We start from the raw sequence: 24,188 nt of genomic DNA, 5'->3' as shown, positions 1-24,188 counted from the left end.
TTCAGCGATTTTCATAATGAAATCGAATAACATTAAATATGAATTTTATAACAATTTATTAATTATATTTCTACTTTTTTAAGTAATTACTACATCTCAAAAACCATTTTTTAAATTACCCGTTGTTGATGTACTTTATTCACCACAGAGATAAAACTTAAATGAATTTAGAATTATGAATGTTACATGTAATTAATGTGCTATACTCTCTGGCAGATAGTTTAACGTTTTGAATTGTAGGCGCAGAAAAAGTTATGTCTTCGTCTGAAGACGATTATATGTCCGACACTTTTTTAATGGGATGGTAAGGATAAAATTCAATTGTTTCAATTTCTTATGTAAATGCTGTTTCTTCCTAGTGTTTTATAAAAATGTGATTATTTTTTATTTATAGGTTATGTGTTCATTTTGAACTTAATAGCAAAGTGTGTTTTTACTTCATATTCTTGTTTTACGTAAAGTTATATGAAATATACTATATTATTATAATACAAAATTACTAATATTTAAGATTTTAAGCTACTTAAATCAGTCACCTTAAATTCGTTTTATAGTCACGATTTGAAACTTTGCACTTGAAAATCTGCAGTAGTGTAGATTAGCTTTGCTAAAAATAATTATTACATTTAAAAACTTTAAGACAAACATCTATATTGTATATATAATTTTAAGAACAGCTTACCAAAATTCCAATTTGACTTCCTCGAGCGTTTTCGATTATTCTACCATCTTCAGGAGGAATATATTATGATTAAAATATATAAAATTATAAAACTTACATAATTAAATTAAATAACAACTGAACATTTTATTAAAGTTCGTCAAAAGTTAAATGTCTGTATTGTAATAGTTTCACAATTCTTATGAGCTCTGCAAATTATCAAAAAACTAAATATTTATATGTTAGTTGAGTAACCTATTGGTTTGGTTTGTGACATTGCCCATGCCTAGCGGAAGACCCAGACTTGGATTACCAGAGTAGGGTTTAGATTTTGATGGCAAGGAGGAAATCAGATTGTGGTTCTAAAACAGAAGGATTACCCTTCCAAAAATACTATTAAGTGTAAAAATTCATATGAATTCCAGTATATTTTTATGATAGTAGTATAAGGAAGTTGAAACCACAAATTCACAAAATACAAAATAATTCTTGTTTGATTTGCCCTGAAGAGGAAAGTCTAATACTGTATATCACTTTGTAGAATTTTTTAGCAGCCTGAAATTAGTAATACATAATTTACACTATGGAATTCATAAGTCTGTACATATAGTATATATCCTTTCAAACAATTATGCACACACTACATTTGAAAGAAAATGTGATCACTTACAGTTTAAATACACATAAATGAGTCTGCTTTTAATACAAAAAGAAAAATCACTTAATATTTTATTGCATCCCAGTTCATGTCAAATGGTGGATAAAGATTTTACTCAAAAAAAAGAAGAAAGTTAATTGATGATTACCTTTACTATTTTTCAATTACAATTTAAAATTATTAACTATTTAAGACTTTCTTTCATATACTGGAATCGTTTCTTCCAAAGGACTTTTGCATATTAAGTGAAAAAATGCTACATCCATCTAATTTATTATCCAATTACATATTTAGATTTCCTATGCTTTTTAAGAAGACATAGCACCAGTGCTACCAGTAAGTAATCCACTTATAAGGTTTTCAATCTCATGTTTATTTTTTTATGTAAAAATTAATGTACTCATGAGTATTCTTTGCACTTCAAGATAGTATGCTTAATATTTTTAAATAAAATGAGTATTTAAAAAAAAATGTTTTTTGTTTTCCATGCTGTCATTCTTAATTCAGCATTATAACTTTATTCTGTATTATAACAGAATATATCAGCATTATAACTGTATTCTAAAGAAAATATTTACAAAAACAAATAATTAATTTACACTTTTTTGTTTCCCTTTAGTTATGAGAAAAATCCATCTCTTGTTACATATACAGTGCTATAAAAACAGATTTAAAATTTTCTTTTACCGAAATTGTGATGTCAAACTTTCTGTAGACTTTTTATAACTAATTTGGTTTTTATCTAGCCCTCAGTTTATCTTTTATATATTTATATAGAACAGAAGCTGATTTCACTAAACTGTTCAGTATCTGTAAGTTTTATCAGAAAAATAATAATATATGATTATTAAACATAATTTTGTTTTTATTAAATATAAATACATCAGTCATGAATCAGTGTTTGCTTGCTTACAAACAATAACAGAGTTCTGACTGTTGTAGAGGAGAGATGTTGATTGAAGGTGAATTGTAGAAACATTTTATATTCCACATTAATACACTTACGGGTATTTAATAAATTGTTAAAGTACAGTAAGAGGAATTAGAGACCTAGCTTTATTCAACAAATACCTTACCCTCAGATTACATTTTATTTGCTGGTTAGAAAATGGAATCAATGGTTAACTCCATAGGCTGAGTGCCTTGCCAAACTACACAAATGCTGAGGAAACAAAGAATTTAATAATCCCATGTATCCAGTGATGGTTACTCAAAATCTCAAACTCTGCCATAGTGAAAGGTAAACAATGAGAAAGACACCCATAGAGAGTCTATGAAAAAGACTAATATACCTAACCAAAATTTTACTAAGTACAGCCTACCCAGAATCTCTAGGAGATCTGGATATCTCTATTCAGGATATACATAGCAGTGTGTGGAACTAATGAGTGATTTTCCTTTGATCAGTATAAATATATGCAATAAATTACTTTTCTTCCAGACATATACTGAACAAGCACCTTACAACAGACTCAGGATTCTCGAAGGAAAGTCCCTCCCCTGCTGAACCCCAGAATTATGTAATGTATTGAGCACTAACTTAACCGAATAAACTGTTCTGGTAGACTCCTACTGAAGAATACAAAGCACTATTTGTCATAAATTAGGTAAGGTTTGTCTGCAACTATCAGTATTACTTTTAAAACAAATAAGATCCAATATTACTCTTAATTCAAAGATAATTTGGTAAAAATTACCATTTATTTTTGTCCAGCTGTTTCTAAAATGGAATTAATTTCTGTAATTTATCTGATTATTTATTAAAAAGAAAATCCATTTAAAATAAGTTTGGCTTGTTATTAAAAATTTAATAGTTTTGTATAATCTTTCCTGCCAACCATCATGGGCAAATTCAGTATTTATGGGTTATTTATATTGTTCATTAACAAATTAGAAGGTTATTTGAAATATGTAAAATAATCTGATGGAATTTTAACAAAATATAATCAAAAACACAAATATTGTTCTTTAAAATCCACAAAAGAATATATAATAATATTTAAATATTTATTTGTAACTTGTGTACATTTTTGTTTGTAAATATTAGTTTCATCACTGATTCATATTGATGTGTGTCACCTTTCATTGACTGTAGTGATTCCAATAGAAGTTTTTATTGTTGATAATATTAGTAGTCTTCATATTGTGTAGATACATATTTAGAATATGACTGTTAAATGAATTGCTTTGAGTGTGTGTGCTTTTTATTTATTTATTTTTAAGCTGTAATTTCTTGTAGCGATGCTGATAATACATGTAATACATCAAATACATGATACTGACAATACATAGTACATCTAGCAATAATTTTATGGGTTTTTATTAATTATCTTATTCAATTTTCAGTACCAAAAATTTTGTAAAATTAAAAATATACTAATTTTTATCCGTGAAATATAATAATTTTTAATTTCGTTTTTTATGTCTAAAGTAGTATTTATTATTATTGGATATAAATAATCCGTATAATTGTTGATTTGCAAGTTTCTGTTTTCCTTCCCACAATTCTGAATAGTGTAGAAAAAAAATTTAAAACAATGAAACTCAAAAAAAAAAATTACCTCTGATTTAACCAAGTATTACACTCAAGTACTGAATGATTAAATAGTAGATTTTGCCCTTTATTAAGTGATTTTAGATAGTGATGCAGATGATGTATCTCAGGTATTATCCAATTTTTTTATACATATAATAGAGCAACTAGATTTTTGTTTGAATCAGGATTTAACTTCTAATTAAATTAAAGAATGTTAGTAAAATATCTTATAAAAAAAAATAAAATTACATGAAAAAATTTATAGATGAGAAAGTTAGTTTAGGAGATAGGTTTAATTCAAAAATCACAGAATAAAAAAAGAATTTACTTGAGAAGCAACTAAGAAGATGGTCTTTAATAATTATGTCTAATGAAATAGATGCATAATCTCTAATACAGAACTGTTAAATCTCAGATAAAGGTTCAAATAAAGAAGTACAAGCAGAATTCCAAATATCCCATTGTGATTTGTTTGTAGTATTTGGAGTTTAAGAAGTAAAGAGGAGGGGATTACTGTTCATATTAATGAAGATATTGATAAAAATTTGATTGAATTCTAGTTAAATGTCAATAAGGTGGTTACAAAATAGTTATTTCTTTTTCCAAAAAGCAAAAAAATTGATTCTGAAGTTTTAATTTATAGCATATTAATATGTACTTATATTAATATATAAGTGTACATGCTCACAGTGTAATAATAAAAAGTACACCAAAGATTACCTTTGAAGTTGATACAGCTGTGATAGGATGATCCAATGATACTTTGATGATCAGCATTTATCATCCCTCTATTTATTGACTTTGTTCAGCGTTTGATAATTTAGAAAAATTACTTCTGTTGTTTCTAAATAGTGAAAGACCATAATCACTGGGGATTTTAACATTGAATATCAGATTTGTTATATATGATTATAAGTTTTTTTATACATTTTGTAAAAGTTCAATATGACTTCTCCTCCTCTTCCAGTAGAGGTGAAGGCATGTTGAACTTTTACAAATGCCTGTTTTGTTCTCTCCTACATTCAGTACCTCTCTCTTTGGCCACTGCTCTTCTATGTAATGGTTTTTCATATCCCTGCTGTCTCACTCACACAAAAAGCAACAGAACTTAGTGTATCCAAGTTGCAGACCAAGTAAAAGCGCTATTACTTTCAGATCTTCACAAATAAGCCATAAATATTTCTCATACTGACTCTTGCTCAATACAAGTTTCATGAGACTCCTTCATGTGAACAGCATATGTTAATGGTATTGTTGCGTATATATTTCCAATGAGAAGTAGAACTACTTTCAAACTAAGCTTTGATGAGTCAATAAAAAGTTGCATTCATCAGGATGGTGCATATGTCTCAAAGCTTCCAGTAAAGACTCCACGATATTACAGTATATTAAGTTTTCGTACTGAGAGAAGAATGTTCAAATTCTGGCTGTCATGGAAAGCACTTATTTTAATATTTGGTTGTAAAAGATGTCATCCTTTCAGTCTTGATGCCAGTATTTCTGCTTGATTCTTTGATGAATTTAGATCACAAACCAGATCATTTTATTCTGACTGATTAATTAAATGGAGTTCAGTATATCTATTTTGTAAATAGTTTGAGACTCTTTCTTCATTGCCTGATAAGTCAGCACAAGATTTGACATTTTCATCTTCCATTTTTCTGGTGGTACTGGAATTGGAAGCTCTTGGCTATGTGGCATTAGCTGTATGTCAGAGGGAATATCAGGATAACAGTACATGTAGTTTTAGCTGTTATCTCAAATATCTTTATTATACAAAAATAACAGTCTGTGGTGTGATACTTCGGGTCTGTCCAAACCATTTGAATTGCAAATGGCATGTGATGAGATCCATTTAGCCAACCAGTCGAACAGTGTTACACAAGAAGCACAGCAAATATGAGGAGCCCAAGATTTGTCCTGATCGCCTAATTTACATTAAAAATATAGTTCATATGAGTTTTTTTATCAGTGGAGTTATATTGCTTTTCTGAGACTTCAATGTTACCTCACCACAGATGTAGCAGAAATTGTTTTGATGATTAATGCAACTGCAAGGCATTGTTAATACATTATAATAACTAATATTGTTTAAAAAACACTTATAAATGCACTAATTTAATAAACATAATGTTATTGAACAGAATATAGCTGCAAACACGAAAGCCAGATTCAAAACTGAATGTTACACACATGAGAACTTGAATAAGAATTAAAAATATTTCTCTAGTCTGCATGACAGTTTATAAGTAAACATAATAACAGAAATAACTAATGAGTGGATGATATGTATACAGTAGAATGAAAATAGGAAGAATGAGTCACATTCTTGTTCATTTTAATTAGTGTGAAAATAATAAACATGATGACTAATGTCTTACAAATCAATGTGACAACAATTAAGGTACTGTAATAAATTTAAAAAAAACTATTTAGTTGATAAATAATGTAATAAAATACATTCACAAAATGTTATGCTTATGGAGTTGATACAATATATACTACCTGAAAATAAGAATGGTAGTTACAAAAAAAAAAACTAAGTCTGATAGAAGAATTCTGATTTCATATTTGAAATCAGCAAGAAAAATACTGTAAGAATCAGTTATTCACTCTCATTTAACAAAATCATTGTTGATCAGTGTATTTAATCCAAAGCTTAAAAAATTAAATCCAAAATAATTTAGTTAACAAAAAAATTGCAAATAATTTGGATTATTAATGAAAAAAATATATATTGCCAGAAAGAAATTGATTCCTCTTTGGGAAAAAAAAAACAAAGTAAAAACCTAGTAGAGACTGGAGAGTAACGGTTTATTTTTTCCAGCAATTCATAAATACAAAAAAGTTAAAAAGATGAATTATGATATGAGATCTCTGTTGAACATTGTGACTAAATTCAATAATTACTCTATTGTACAGCATCATTAACGGGAACCGGATGTTTTTGAAGTGGGTTGTACTCGGGCGTTCGTGGTGGGAGGGGCACGTGGCTGGTGTCTGACGTTTCCTTTGTTCATAGCATTTACATTTTAGTCGTTGAGATGGAACCGTGGACGCTAGACCAACGCCTGTACGCGTATGACAGTTTTGTGCGAAATGACGAATCCGTAACTGCTGTTCAGCGAGATTTCCGCCGTCAGTTTAATATCCATCGTAATGCAAGTGTCCCTTCTCGTAACACAATATTGCGATGGGTAAACAACCTTCGAACATGTGGTTCAATATTGAAGAAAAACCACCGGGTCCCCGACGAACTGCTAGCACTCCGGAGAACATCGAACGAGTAAGGGAAGCCATTGCCAGAGGCATTCAGCAGCGCTTCAAATGAGCACAAGTACGGTAAGACGAATTCTGAATACAGATCTGCATTTCCATCCTTACAAGATAGCCGTCGTGCAGCAGTTAAACGAGCAAGATTTCACGCACCTATTACAATTTTGTCGACAAATGCTTACCATTTTTGAAGAAAATGAAAATTTGTTATTGTTAATGAGTGACGAAGCCCATTTTCATCTGCATGGCTTTGTCAACAAACAGAATTGCCTGTATTGGGCAGAAAGAAACCCACACAGCTTCACAAGAGACCACTTCATAGCCCAAAGGTGACTGTCTGGTGTGCAATAGGAAAGGTCGGTGTTATTGGACCTTATTTTTTTGAAGAAAATGACGCTGCCGTAACTGTAACAGCTGATCGTTACATTGCGATGTTGAATACGTTTTTCATCCCTGAGTTACGAAACCGGGGAATCGATTTTCAAAATGTGTTATTCCAGCAGGATGGAGCTACAGCGAGGGCAACGATGGCTGTTCTCCGTAACTTGTTTCCGGGACGGATCGTTTCCAGATTCGGCGACATTCCTTGGCCCCCTCGTTCCCCCGACTTGAGAAGTTATGATTTTTTTCTGTGGGGGTTTCTGAAATCGCGTATGTACGGCAATGCACCGCGGACCTAAAGATCGCAATTCGTCATCACGTCACCCAGATTGATGTAGACATGCTACAAAGAATTGAGGCCAGTTTCCGTGAAAGGCTACAACAATGTATTGCCCAAAATGGACATCACTTGCCGGACATAATTTTTCGTTCATGAGTAAGTAACAAATGCTTTGATTTAACAAGTGTTTCAGTACCAATAAAACTTTTTTAAAGTAAATATCCAATTTTTTATGATTATTTTAAAAACATCCGGTTCCCGTGAATGACCCTGTATTAGTAAAAAATGTAAATGTTGTAGCACACCTCCAGGGAGGAACTCCTTTACTTTTTAGATATGCATATAACAGTAGAACTGTTTTTCAATTTTTGAAAGGCATTTGATTCAATAGACCATAGTACTATCCTTCTGGGAAAGTTAGAATCCTATAGAATATCATTGAAGTGATTAGAATCTTATCTCCTCAGTCAGTATTTACTGATACTATTATGTTATTGTCTCAATAATATCAAAGTTGTTTCTGGTATTAAGGTTCCATTTTTGGTCCCCTGTTATTTTAAATTTATAAATGATCTTCCATGCACTACTAGTTTTAGCAGTTTTTACCTGTCCATTGATGGTACAGTGATACACCATGTCTGGTTGCTAATTTACACAATGAACATAAGTAATTAGGGATTGTCTATCTTGGATCTGTGGTCATGATTTGATGTAAATGGTTTATCTATAAATATAAATAAATGCATAAATTCTGTTTTAGAAAATTTCATGTTGAAAGGTGATGTTTTCATGACAAATATGTCTTCAGTTCTACAAATTATTATTTAATATCAGAATTCCTTGAAGTTTTGTATCTAGGTGGACTAAAACGTGAAGTGGGATATTTACTCAATAAACCCATTCTATGGTTTATTAAAATTTAAAGAAATTTTACAATGTCTTTTAAAGAGTGCTGTTTATCATGTATATTTAAGCTTAGTTATTTTATGCAGCATAATTATATGAAGATTTTTCATCCCACACATTGTGGTATTCAACTCATAAAAATATCTAATAAGATTTACAGTTGGAAAATATTATAGACAGTCCTGCATTGTATACGAGCTTAGAATTCTGATAGTCTAATACTTTACTTGCTACAATGTCATGTTATACTTTAAATAATCGCACTCAGTGGAATTCAGATATTCATAATACTCTTCACAACATGTGAAACTTTTGGAACTTCCTTCATATGAGTTTTCAGATGGTATTTTCCATTTGAAAATACGATTCCATATATTGGTAAAAAAGTATGCAATGATTTACCAAACAATGTTAAAAATGTAAAAATATTGTACCTTTTCAGGTTTCTTCTTAAAGAGTGGTTGATCGATTGAAAATTTTGTACCGTTAGGGAATTTCTATAATGCAATTTTAACAGTTCCTCACAAAGAATTTGATATAACTGTGATTATTTTAGTTGTGCAAACTTGCATATATAAAATCCTTGTTGTGAATGATGTTTATTTATTGTAAATGCATTTTCTTTTGTACACACGTGTTTCATTATATTGTTGGTTTGTGGGGCTTCCGAGTTTTGAAAGATATACAGTAACTTTCTTTCCTGAAATTGTTTGTTTTTTTTTTTTGTAAATAATGGGTGATTATGTATATATATATTTTTTCTGTTACTAGAGGATGATTTTGTTTTAGAAGTAAAATGTGTAGGTACATCGTTAACTTTATTATAGTGTAATTGTCTGCTGACAAAGGTGTTTATAAATTAGGCTATGTGGTGTGTTTACAAAACTACATATTTGTACTGAATGAAGTGATAAGATGCGAGTAAGTAGTATTGTCCATTAGTTTTTTGTGCAAAGTATAGAGATTGTTATATTGAAGGTTGTAAGGATAGAGTTCTATAAAATTTGTTAAATAAATTGATTTGTGTTCTTAATATATTAGCAGATCTCAAGTGTGGCAATTGTTTTGTTCTTTTATTTTATTAGCTAGTCTGTATACTGGAGACTGGTGTATAGATAATGATGGTGTATTTTTTTTTAGTGGATTTGGAATATATCCTTCAAAATAGACTATATATACAACAAACTAATAAAACAGAACAACCCAAGAGCACCCAAATTAAAGTTCATTGATGCCCTAAGTATATATCAGGGAGACTGGTTGCACATATATTCATACATGCAACTCATGCAATATTATCAACCTTTGAAAATTACCAACAGACACAGATCACACATACAAAGACATTAACCATGATATGCTATTTCACTCACATTTAATGAATATACATAATTTAGATAAAATGTATTTTCAACTATCTACTAAAGAGGGTTTAAACCCATTTCAAGACAAACACTATTAATAAATCTGAACTAACAAATTATTCGTATAATTAGCTCTGGAAAGATCTTCTGGAAGTGCAATTCCTTATATTTGGAAAGTGATTTGAATTACATGATTTAGTTTCTTAATGCTGATCTTTGTATTTTTGCAGTGTTAAGGACGACATAAGACCAGGTCTTATTCATACTCATGCAGATAAGCGTAATCATGAATTACTAAAAAGGAAAGGTGAAAAAAATGAAATTAATAAACTTAATAATCGTCCTAAAAGTTTTATTGAAGCTGAAAATAGAGAAAATGCATTAAACCAACCTATTTCTTCTGACAATAAAGGATTTGCGATGCTTCAGAAATTAGGTTATAAACCAGGAACTGGTCTTGGAAAATCAAGTAAGTGATGTTCAAGTTAAAATTTAGCCACTAGTTTTAATTCAGTTTGATTTTACTTTTATTGATTGCCTTTTATTTTTTGTAAGTGTTGAGGGAGAAGTTTTTAAAATAAATATTTAATTTTTAGAGATTACTATAAGAAGACAGATTATAGCTTACAAACTGCTTGGTTGGTTCAAACTTTCATAGTAATTTGCATAGAATGCAGTTTTAAATTTGTAACAATTATTATTATTTCATAAAATTACTGTAAGTTAACCTACAGCATTCATTGTATCATATTAATATCTGAATAAATATTGTATTTATTTGTTAACTTGTATGGGAATGTATTATATTTGCAGATATTTCTATAAAGCCTAGTATGAATAAAATTCATACTAATAATAATTTATTTATGGTTATTAATATTTTATTCATCTAAATATTGCACTTTATGAAAGTTTGTACTTTTAGATTCTGCAGATTCATGAGAAACAAAAGATAAAAAAAAAGTTTTAAAATCTGCAGTGACTTGGTTGACAAATTTGTGAATTACAATCTGTCAAATTGGAACTTTGTAGTTTGAGTAAGTAGAAGGATCGAAAAACCCTCTAAAGTTTTAAAAAAATAAATAAATAAAGACAATAAAAGATATACAGTCTGAAAATTCTGATGTAACTCCAATAAATATTTAAAAATCCTTTTTTAAGATATTTATCATCAAACAGCATTATACATATTGGCTTTGATAATATAGGTGGTTGTTTAGTAAAATTAAACTGTATATAATTAGTTAAATGAAGCTAATTGATTAATAATGTAATTAAACTTTATCAACTTGCTGACCTCACTCCTAAAGAAACAGATTCTCAACCAGCTTTTACATTACTGTTATTGATTTTAACTGCATGGTAAAAGAAGAAAACTTGATTGTCATAGTGAGTTAACATTTATTGAGAATAATTTATTAGAGATTAAAGGCACATTTGTCCTTAGCTTTCATCAGATTATTTCATGGATTTTCAGTATCATTTATCCAGTATGCAGTTTATGTTTAGTTTTTAATATTATTTTTGATCGGATACATTATGTGATATGTGTCAAAGATAAAAACTGATCAAAAATGCTGTGAGGTGTTTTAAGTGACAGTGCATGACCATTAGGATGGTTGTGTGCTTATGAATAGTTAACAGTTATGGTTGATGTAGGTTTCTATTGATTATTTTAATTTAAAATTTATATTCAAGCAGAGGTCCTTCTTAATCTCACCCTTAAGTATGAATGTCCTGTAGTGGGTCTTTAAAATACTGATCATTTTGCATTAATTATAATATTAAGTTTGCATTTATTTTTTGGATGAGAGACCTTATTTAATTTGCTATTTTTCTTCTTAGCCTAAAGACAAATCAGAAAGACAGTACCTACTTATGGTAGATATTTTAACTTTGTTTTTATCTTATGGGTAGTTTTTACTTTGTATTTAGAGTAAGGAGCATTTATCCCTCTCCTCCATTTAAACTTGGGTCGCTGTTAAGGATAAGTTTTTGTGCGTTAAAATTTTTATAGTCAGGTGATAAAACTTGTCTTTATTGGGGAAAAAAATACTTAGTAAAGTATGCTTTTCTGCTACAGTAAGGAACTGGTATTATAAGTACAGAAAGGTATTTTGATAAAACTACAATGTTAGAGGTTGTCTAACTAGGTGGCTTGTCTCATATTATGACATCTATTAATCACCTGTAGTGAGTGGTACCATCGGTTACTTTTTAAAAATTGCCCACTGCTGTTACTTAACTCGTAATATTTAATCCATCTCTCATTAAAAAAATTTGAAAAAGGTAAACTCACTAGTACAGAAGACCACAAACAGAAAGACAACCTCTATCAGTTGGTCCTTTAAAAATGTGCATCTCACTTTTAGGTTTGCATACTTTGGGTAGCAGGTTATACAAAAAAAACATTGCTTGTTTTTTAAGTTTAGATTTGTGCAAAAAAATCACTCTTGAAAACCAACAAACATCTGCCCAAAAATATGGCAGTGAAGAGGTTTGTTCTAGGGTATTTCTTAAAACAGCTGTATTAGCATTCTTTTTTTTTACCTCCAACTTGATTTTTCCTTTTACATAAAATTTCACAAGATAGTATTTGTGTTTTTATTGACCTTATTTAAATAAATTTTCTACAGAAGTCTATTTGTTAATTGACAATTTAACAAGATTATTTCATGCTAAAAAAATGTTTTTTTGATTTTTCTTCAAAAATAATAGAAATATAATTTTGGGAACCACTTTTTATCATTTTTGGGTCAAATAATATAAAAATTAACCAATATTTTATCATAATGACTATCCAAAAAAAAATGTTAGCAGTTCATTATATTATTTACTGACCAGAAATAAGGATAAAACTTTCGACAGTTGTAACTTGAAAAAAGTGTATTTCTGGACCTATGTTTGAATGATTTTTTTTCTTATTTTTGATGTTGAATTACCTCGCAAAATAGTGTCCTTTCCTGTTGGATATCTTGTATAATACAATCTTATTATTTTCTTTTATAATATATATATTTACTCTTTTAATTAATTTCTTGCATAACACTTTTTTTTAAAGATTTGCTTTGTGTGGATTACAAAATCCTAAGATATTGAATACCACAATCAAATTCTTAGGAAGGAAAAGATTTATTTATAGGAAACTATAAACATCGTTATGTGTTTTCAACATGAACTAAGCATAACAACTGCTTACTTCCCTTTAAAAAAAAAATTGTGTTTCATATCAGTATTGAGCCTTACCACAATTATTTAATATTATAATAATAGAAATAATCACCATTGTGTTTTAACACAATATAAAGTGACTTTATTTACTTTGGTAAATAAAAATCACTATTAAAATCTTATTTCAGATGCTGGGCGTACTGAACCTGTTCCACTTAACTTTAAGACTGATCGCCAAGGATTAGGTCGCATGGAAGCATTAAAAGAGATTGCAAAAAAGAAAGCAAACATAAAAAAAGAAATCCAAAATAAAATAACAAATATTGATAATTACAGAACACATTTAGCTGAAAAAGCTGCTGAAAAGAAAGCAGCAATTGATTTAAGAAAGAGTCAAAGAATCTGCAAACAGTTTGATACTGATTCAGTAAGTATTATTAACAAGATAATTACTAGTACATTTACTTGGAAAAATCTTTCAGGTGTTGACAATGTGCAAAGTGTGACATCTATGTTCATATAATATAAATTGATGATGGTACAAGAGAATTTTTTTTAGAGGTTATGTAAGTTTTAACGCTTATTGAAAGTTAGTAATTCATGTGTAATCTAACAAAAAAATGTCAAACTGCAACTTTGTTGAGTTCAAAGCAATTGAAAGTTCAAAAAATGAAACTGTAAAAATTGAGAATGAAAACAGTGTTGGGTGAAAAAAAATTTTTTTGATGCCAACAATATCATTCATTATCAATTTGTGGTGGAAAATCAGACTAAACAGTAAATTTTATAAAGAAGTGATCATCAGGTAGTCTATTCAATTTCATCTACACTTGTCTTTATGGAAAATAGGCTGTGGTCTCTTCACAACTCAAGTCAGTATATTCTTGATGATGGATGTTTTCTTGATTTTGGGAAAATAAGGAATTCCCGCTACTATCTCCACCAAATTTAGAAGCAGTTGAATTATGCCTTTCTTTTCTAAAATAAAAATTGCAATGAGAAAAAAGAAATTCAAGGATTGTCTCTTTGATCCAGATAACTGGCAAATTGTGAGGGATTGTTTCTTTGTTTTCTCTCCGTGAGTCTATACCTTTTTCTTACATCTATTCTATCCTAGGTTGTAATGTGATGTTTGTGTTAAACGTCCTTGATGGGAGCAGCTACAACTGATTGATAACACTGGTCAACATGATTTTTGTCTCATGAGTACTAATAGGTGTACTTAATGCAGTTTTTCAAATATGTATTCGGAATTTCTCCATCGCCAACTATTTTTTTGTTATTTTAATTTTTTTAAATATTTTAAAATGTTTTTTTCATCCATTTGTCCATTGTCAAGTAAAAGCTCCTAGAGCATTGTAAATATGATGGAGCTAACTCAAAGGGTAGTGTTGGTACTGTTGTGCAGATTCAGATGTGTATAGGCATTACAAACGTCATCTAGTGTAGCACACATTCAGAACGATACCAGTTGAGATAATAGTGTACCAGTAAATACATCAATGTGTGTTTGAATTATTGTATATTACATATTTACAACTTTATTTATTTTAATTAGTTGTTAGTTACAAAATGCCTAGAGTTTGTTTAAATCATCCTAACAATTTTTGTTGTGTGTGTGGTGAAGTGACACTCACATCCCAAAGGCGAATCCTTATTCCATTTGTAAAAAAGTGTTATGAACTTTATTTTGGATGTAAAATCAGGGACCAAACAAGGGCCTGGGCCTCACACATCTGTTGTTTATTGTGTTCTAGGCTTCTCACTGCATGAAAAAAATGACACATGCCATTTGCTACCCCGATGATTTGGAGGGAACCCAAAAATCACTTTTCTGACTGTTATTTTTGCTTAACAAACATTAAAGGGATTATATCAAAATCAAAACATACAGTGGTGTACCCTGACTTACAATCTGCAACAACACCAGTTCCACACTGTGAAGAATTGTCCATACCAAAGCCTTCAGAACATGTAACATTAGATGAAGAGAGCTCAGAGTCTGATGAAAATAAGGAAGAAAAAGAAACAGATTCTGGTGATACAACTTTTGAACAAAGCAGTTCATCTGAGCCTCATTTACTGACTCAAGAAAATCTTAATGATCTCATATTAGATTTAAAGTTATCCAAAAAAGAGTCTGAAATGCATGCTTCCTGGCTAAAAGAATGGAATTTTCTTCAAATGAATACAAAGATATGTACTTATTCTTCATGCTGAATTTGAAGACTACTTTACTAAAGAATATGGCTTAGTGTTTTGTAATGACATTTCTTATGGAGACACTTTATAATGAACATAACCCAACAGAATGGTGTTTCTTCATTGATTCCTCTAAAGTTAGTTTAAAAGCTGTGCTTCTTCATAATTCAGTATGATGACAGTAAATTCCCATCAGTACCTGTGACTCCTAGAATGAATGAAATATATGAAAACATTAAATTTATATTGGAAAAGCTTCAATATGCATTGTATGAATGGAATATTTGTGGCGATTTGAAGGTAATTGCACGTATTCTTGGTCTGCAGCTTGGTTACACAAAGTACTGTTGTTCTTTGTATGAATGAGATAGCAGGGACAGAAAAAAACCATTTCATTAGAAAAGAATAGCCTAAACGCAATCACTCATTTCTGAACAGAAAAATATGAAAAACATGGCCCACTGCGTAATCCTAAAAATGTGTGTCTACCTCCATTACATATCAGACTAGAATTAATGAAGAATTTTGTCAAGGCCATTGACAGTACTCCTGATTTCATGTACCCAAAACAGAAATTTCCTAAAATTAGTGATGCATAAATTAAAGAAGGAATTTTTGTGGGTTCACAAATACAATCACTAATGCATGATGAAAAGTTTGAGGAACTATTGAATCCACTGCATATAGCACAAGTATTCAAAAATGTTACTCAGCGTTTTTTGGGGAAATTGAAAAGCGGAAAATTACTGTGATATTGTCAGAAATCTTATAAAAATTTGGGTTGTAATATATCCTTAAAAGTACACTTCCTGCACTCATACCTAGATTTCTTCCCGGAAAATCTTGGTGCAGTGAGTGATGAGCATGGGGGACACTTTCATCAGGAAATTTCAGCTATGGAAAAGTGGTATCAAGGCAAATGGCCTCCTAATTTGCTGGTCGATTATAGTTGGACCATGAAGAAGGATGCTCCACAGGTGAAATATAGCAGAAAATCATCATCTCTTACTTTCTAGGTGAGTCAAATGTTTGAATATTGTGTAGTCAAGAATACAGAAAGTATTAAAATGTTTGAAATTATAAATGCCTCTCTCTCTTGGAAACCTTGAGTGATGGGGAAAAACTAATATTATATTTGAATGTAGGAGAAAAAATACTATCAGAATCACATATTTTTCTTCCTGAGACAAATTATTTTTTGTTTCCCAGTGTAATTCTAAATTTGAATCTATTTGCTAAAAAAATATTTTTTGTTTGAAATTAGACAGCTGCTCTTGAAAGGCATAAACTTTCTTAAAATAACAAACCCCAAATTTGTGTGGCATTTATGGTATTGTAAACCAGTCCATCAGATCTCCATTCAAGGGATAAAATTTAGTCAAGAACATTATAAACTTAAATACAGTGCATCCTGTTGATGGGAATATTATTAACATTTTAAGTAGTTCATTTAAAACAAAATAAAAACAAGAAAGAAAAAATACTTAAGAAAAAAGCACTTTAATGTAACGTGTGTGCATAGGTTGTTTAAATTACTAGTGAAATAAATTGATTGATAAAGTGATCAAATATTGACAATTCATAGATTAAATGAGTTCATCACTCTGAAAGAGCAATCTTATTTTTCCCTTTGCACCAGATTGCCCAAACCAGAATATTATTTTATCAGCAGAAAAATAATAGTTGTTTTATTTAATCTGTGACAAAATAAAATGATAATTATTTTTAATGTATTAGATTATTGATTGTATAAAATCTGTACATCATACAAGGTTATTATTTGGGGTTTATTAATAGTAGATATATCATATTCCTTGATATTTGTATTTTCATCAGGTTTATTTTACAACACCCCTAAATGTTTACTACCTAATAATAAAAATTCATGGATTAAGAACTGTCTGTGAAAACCATCACTTCTGGGATGTTAAGTCTTGGGAGGTAATCATATTCTAAGTCCTAGTAAAGGCAGTTTACTTTTATACAATTTCAATACTAGATCATGGATATCAGTGTTGTTTGGTGGTTGGGTTTCAATTAACCACACATCTCAGGAATGGTCGAACTGAGACTACTCAAGACTACACTTCATTTACACTCATACATATCATCCTCTGAAGTAATTCCTGAATGGTAATTCCCGGAGGCTAAATAGGAAAAATAAAAGTAGTCATATTCTAATTTAATTCACACAAGAAAATTCTAACTTAATAAAAATATAATTGTAAATATTTATAAAACCCAAGAAAAATTGTCTAACAGTTCATTTACTTTAGTAAATTATGTATTTTTCTTAGGGATTACTAGAACCAGATGAAGTTTGGTTTTGGTTAGATTATGAACAAAAGGAAACCGATGATGATGATAATGAAGATGATAATTGGTCCAGTAGTGAAAAGAAAAATAAACAAATGAATAATTGTGATAAAGATGAAGAAGGTGAAGAAGAAGAAGAAGAAGAAGAGTATGAAGAATATACAGTAAGAAATATATATATAAATATACACACACACACACACAAGGTCTGCAAATAAAGTAATGAGACTGGTTCAGAAAAACTTTTTATTTACAATCAAATTGTACATGGACTCACCTTTGAAATAGATCCCTTGGGAAGCCTGCAAGACTTCAAATAGTTTTCCCACTTTTTAAAGCAGTGTTGGAACTCAGATTATTCTTCAGATGGTTGGTTACATTTTTTTTAGGCTTTCTACCGTTTCAAAATGGTGTCCTTTGAGATGTTTTTTAAAGTCAGGAACAGGAAAAAGTCACAGGGACTCAATTCAGGTGAATAAGGTGGTTGAGGAACTACAGGAATGTTTTTCTTTGCCAAAAACTCATTAATTGAGAGGGCAATGTAACAAGATGCATTGTCATGATGCAGCATCCAGTTGTCTTTGATGGTTGGTCTCATGCGGGCAACTCTTTTCCAGTCTTTCAAGGATTTCTCAGTAAATTTCTACAGTCTGTAAATGAACACTCCTTATGAAAAAGGCAAAAACTCCTTATGGATAATGCCATTACTGTTGAAGAAACAAATTAGCATGGTTTTGATTTCCTCATTTTTGCTTTTTGGGACATGGTGAGTTTGAAGTGTGCCACTCCTTTCCCTGGTGTTTTGTTTCTGGGTTGTACTCAAATATCCAAGATTCTACAGTAATAACTTCTATCAGTTTCAATTCGCCCTTGAAGATCGCGGCACACTTCCACCCTGTTGTTTTTCTGTTTAAAGTGAGGTTTTATGGGACCAATTTTGCACAAAATTTTTCATGTCCAGTTTGTTTGTCAAAATTTTATGGACTGTGGTATGGGTCAAATTCAATTGTTCTGCAATCATTCTGACAGCTAATCACCGGTCGTACCATTTAAGTCTCTGATTTGCTCAACACTGTCATCACTTTTTGGCGTTAATGGTCTTCCAGAGTGTGGATCGTCTGTAACTTCCTGACCATCTGAAAATGCGTTAAACCACCTAAAAACTCGGGCTCATGATAAAGCATCATCTCCATACACCCTTTTCAATTTTGAAAAAGTTTTAGTAGCATTTTCACCAAGTTTAACATAACGATTGATTGCATAACTTTGCTCATAATAAATATCACTCATTTTGTAACACACAACAAAAACTCATTACACGAAAAGTTTGCATTTGCGTCTCACATGGGAACAATAGACTAAAAATATTAATAATATAAATCAGCTGCTGTTCATATAACCATATGTTTACTAGTAACTTTATAGTGTTACCACTTTGGCTAATAAAAAAACTAGTCTCATTACTTTATTTATAGACCTCTTATATATTTCTTTTTTTTTTACATAACATAATTTTACTTCGTGTAAAAAACAATCTTAATTATACTTTTTCCTGTGGATACCAGTTCTTACGTATTACTTGTTTTTTTCGAACAGAACTTCCAATTGGAAATTGCAAAAAAAATCATGCTTCAGAAAAATTCAACAATTATACTGTTTTCTTACTGCTTGAAATTTTTCATCAAAAATGCAGTTTTTGCCAGTAAATTATAAGATTTATGCCAAAATAGGGATGGAATCCCATTCCATGTTTGAAAAGAAAAATTGCAAAATTTTTTTTTAAACAGTAAAATTTATCATAAGATGTTATTTAAAAAAAGGGTTAATGCTTACTTTTTTTAAGTGCATTCTGAAAGAATAAGTGTCAAAATTCAATCTTTTTGTCAAAAGGGAGCAGTTTATTGGTTGTAAGTGGAAGAAAAGAAAGATGTAACTTATCTAGATTCTACCTTTTTTTTTTTTAGCGTCCAAAAACAGAAAAATGCTTTTGTTTCTGCAATATTTAAGATTTTATTTAACTTAATTCTTAATGAACATGTTTAAAACTGAAGTATCAGTCACATTAACAAATACAACATTTAGGTGATTAAATAAATAACCAGCATTCAGATAAAAGTTATACTCATAAAACTGTTATTTTCAAAGGAAGTATTTTAGAATTTTGATTATGATAATTTATATTTAAAATGTTATGTATGTGGCTATTAAAGGACAATTTTTCACTTTCTAAAATATTGCTTTAACACATTACCACTTATTAGTTATTACCTTTTAGATAATATTTTTAACACATTTACAGTTACATCATTTTTTTTTTATTTCAACTTCATTTGGGTGTGATCATACTCATAGTGAGAGCCGATGTTGATTTTTGACATCTGACCCACCTTGCCCATTATAGTTCAAGAACTGATTTTTAACATAACATTCTACTGCTACAAAAGTGCTTGAAAAATGCCTTTGTTAAAATAACGGCAACATTTTTGTCCAGTTTTTCTTAAATTAAATGTCTTATTAAGAATTTTAATTTACAATGTAGTTCAAATATCACCCACAATGTCAACCTAAGTTTAATAACCGCCATCCTCCATGGTGCGAGTGGTAGCGTCTCACTCTTTCACCCATAGGTCCCGGGTTTGAACCCTGGTCAGGCATGGCATTTTCACACATGCTATAAATCATTCATCTCATCCTCTGAAGCAATACCTAATGACGGTCCCAGAGGTTAAACAAAAAAAAAGTTTAATTATCAGTGCTTCTGTTTTTTTTTTAAATATCTGTATCTTTCTACGATTAGTTCTTTAAATAGTAACTACAATTTAATTTTATAAATTAGTATTTCTAAAAGTTAAACTGGCTGACCAAAGTTCAATAAAGATAAGATAAGATCAATAAACTAAACATTTTGCAATCAAATAGCAACATATTTTTTGTCAGTTGTGGAGATGATTTATTTTATTGCCTAAAAAGGTTGCTACAAATTATTCTGTGGTGGGGGAGGTGGAGCTGAAGGAATTAAAGACCCATAGAACTACTGAACAGGTAGGTTAAATAGCTCTATTTCTTTCTATATGCCTTGCTTAACTTAAAGAATCATAAATTCATAATTCTTTATTCTAGCTGTTCATAACTGAACTGGTTAATGAGATAATAAAACGTGCATGAGCATAAAATTATCTGACCGACAATTTAAAAGTTTCTCAGTAGAAATTTCTCTCTCTGGACAGACCAATTTATTATTAACATTATCTAAATTTGTTTGTTTTTTCTTTGTTACGGTAAATCTGTGTTAATTAAAAAATCTAGATAATAATTTTAGACATCTGTTGGTAACAGTGGGATATTTGGCGTTGAAAATAGATTGTTTTTATGTAATTATAGTCTTCAAATTTGAAAATTTGCAAACTACCTGAAGATTCAATAGTTTCTCTAGAAAAACATTTAATGTTGAAAATTTCTCTAGACATGAAACAACTTGAATATGTTCACCAAACAAAAACTTACAAAAAAAGATTTATTGGCTATTAAAACAGTCTACAAAAGGAAACCTGCAATCCTACATTTTTTCATTCAAATGCATAGAACCAAATTAATACTTTCATTAACATTTACTACCAGCATTAAGTCAGTAGGTAGACCTTGTATAGCCTATGTGCTGCTTCTGCCAAACTATATTCTTTACAGTTGCCAGTGATTACAATTTTAAGTTAAAAATTTTTGTAGGTTTCATAATCTGCAGACCAAACGTCAAGATACTACCAACATTTAATAACCAAAGAATAAAGTATCAGTTTAGGCAAGAAAAAACCAAGAAGGAATTAATTTGGTGCAGTTTATATTTTTTTTCCAGTTGTAAGTAATGAATTTTAAATACATGGATGTCTATTGCAAAGCTAAATAATGAATTTATTTTTTACAGGTTAAAGAAAAACTAGAAATGTTAACCTATTACTTACGCCAAACATATTGTTATTGTATATGGTGTGGTATTCAGTATGATGATGATCGTGATTTAGGACGCGAGTGTCCAGGACCAACATATGAAGACCATTGAAACGTGTATGATCAAATTATGCCAGATTTTTTTTTGTTATAAATTATTTTTTAGCTTTAGAACAATTTATTGTGTTTCCTGTTATTGTTATAAATCAGAATTTTTTTTAAAGAGATGCTTAACATGGAATTCTGATACATGGAAATGTAAAATAAAGCAATGTGTAGATGTAAATTCTAAAATAAAACAATTTAAACATGTACGTAGAATTTTTAACTGTAATTAAAAAGTTAAGGTATGCAACTTGCATGTTATTGTTTACAATTTATTTTTTTTTAGAATTACTATATAATTTCTGTGTAACTTAAAAATACATAAATTTATAAATATTTATTAATATAAATTATAAATTATTTATAAATAATAAATTATATAAATATAATTTATTCATATTTTTATGCATCATATTATTTGAACAAAATACGTAATATAATGACCTGTTTGTAAGAAGTTTAATGTGTCACAGTATATTTTTAGTAAATTATAAAAATCTTGTTTCTTTTTCATTTTATCATTGTAGATATTCAGAAAAATAATGTAAAAAGCCTTATTACTTTTACATAATAAACCTTCACAACATAATTTTTACTCATAAATTTACATAGTGAAGTCACAATATTTTTTATTAGTGATGTCTTAGGAAAATAAAAGAAAACTGTACTTTTATAGTGCATCAACAAGAGGTAGAGCAAGTCTGTTATTTACTGTTCATCAACATGATGTACCTCACTGCTTAAAGGTATGGAAATGGGTTAGAGTACAGTATTCCTAAATATCGCTATTATCAAATTAAATAGCTGTCTTGCAAAAGAAACTTTGGGTTGAGGAAAGTAATAAGTAGAAAGTTCATTTACCCTTACTTATCTGACATAAGGAAGGCCACATCTATTACTTCAATTTTTTAAGCATGCCACATGATACTGTTATTCTCATCCTTTAGTTGCTTTAATCATGAAGCAGATAGATTGATTTCTCATTAGTCAATTGTATTTGCATATATTTGTATACATTCTGAAAACTCATGATTCCTAATAAGTACATTCAACAGCATGACCCCTAGGTAAACATATGTATACTTTTGTACATAGAATCTACATATTTAATAATATTTTACTTAGAAATCGTATAAATATATAATTTTAAATATATTCTGTAAACTAAGAAATTACGGTTAAGGTGCTGAATAAAATGTCTGTAAAATTTCAAGTAATTTTATGTCTCGATATTAACATCTTTACTTATTTGTCTCTGAAAAATTTCCTAACTTCCAAGCATGACAAAGATCTAAAACTATTTCCCCCCCCCTTTTTTTAGTATTATTAACTCTAATATAATCTAATATACTACTGCTAGCATAATAAATAAAATCATATATTTTAACAATAAATTTGCATAAAGTTACATATGCGACAATTTACAGAAAACTTCATTACTAGTGATTTATTTAAAATCATATGGATCTGAATGAACACTTTAGATTACACAAAATGACAAACTCTTTTTAATCCTCTTAAGTCAGAATTAATAAATTCAGACTCCATGCTGTATTAACAGATTCTACTTATTTCACTCAAATTTCATCTCATAGGTACCTGTTTATAATACAGTTCTGGTCACATTTTTTCCACCTCAACCCAGTGGTTTAATAATAACCTGTGAAATGTCTTGGGGAGTAATCGGGGTAAATGATTGAATGAGTGTCTTGAAATCAGCATTAATGCCAATAAGATGCCAAAATCAAAACCAGTAAACCCTGTCATTTATAGTTAAGGGCGAGGACGAGTGACCAGTGCCTAAAAATAGTTCATATTGGCTAGTGGAAGGGAATCCCCAACAAAAACCCTGGTCCTCCAATTTGGGCATTAGATGTGGTGTTAGCGACTGACTCCACACAGTAAAAAATCTACATCTCAGGAAATACAGGAACATCAGAACAGGACTATTTTATAGTAAGTAAAGTAAACATGAAAAAAGAAAATATTTTGGAAACAAAAATGCTCATAATGCAGAGCAGTGATTCCGAGAAGGGAGGATTGAAAGGTGAACTGTTGAAGAGCCCAAAGTCTACAGTGCCAGAAAATAAGTTTTAGCAACAGCCTTTTCAGACATTCCTTCTTTTCTCATGTACATGAGAACCTAATTATACATTTTTTGATACTGATTTCAAACTTATTTAATAAATTATAAAACTTCTGTTGTTTTTTATGCAAGAGGCCTATTATTTTTATTTTTAAAATGTTTTTTCAGCTGTTTTACAAAAATCAGATTTAAGATTTCTAAGTGGAACCCTGAACTGTTAGTTCACAGTTATCATTATGATTAGCCAAAATAACAATTTAAAGTGTGTCAATTATAATTGATATAAAATATAATTTTATGATTA

At 29.7% G+C, this 24,188-nt stretch overlaps 1 protein-coding gene across 1 annotated transcript; it reads left to right on the top strand.

The window, feature by feature from the left end:
- The first annotated feature begins 148 nt into the window (after window positions 1-148).
- On the top strand, window positions 149-23,004 carry LOC142327320 (G patch domain-containing protein 11). The gene is made up of 5 exons (XM_075370249.1): window positions 149-304; window positions 10,293-10,531; window positions 13,422-13,660; window positions 17,733-17,915; window positions 21,671-23,004. The coding sequence occupies exons 1-5, from the start codon at window positions 255-257 to the stop codon at window positions 21,803-21,805; spliced, it is 846 nt and encodes a 281-aa protein (XP_075226364.1). The 5' UTR covers window positions 149-254; the 3' UTR covers window positions 21,806-23,004.
- Window positions 23,005-24,188: the final 1,184 nt, after the last annotated feature.

Source organism: Lycorma delicatula, chromosome 7, assembly GCF_047948215.1.
Source record: "Lycorma delicatula isolate Av1 chromosome 7, ASM4794821v1, whole genome shotgun sequence".
NCBI lineage: Eukaryota > Metazoa > Arthropoda > Insecta > Hemiptera > Fulgoridae > Lycorma > Lycorma delicatula.
This window is presented reverse-complemented; position numbering and strand designations above follow the sequence as displayed.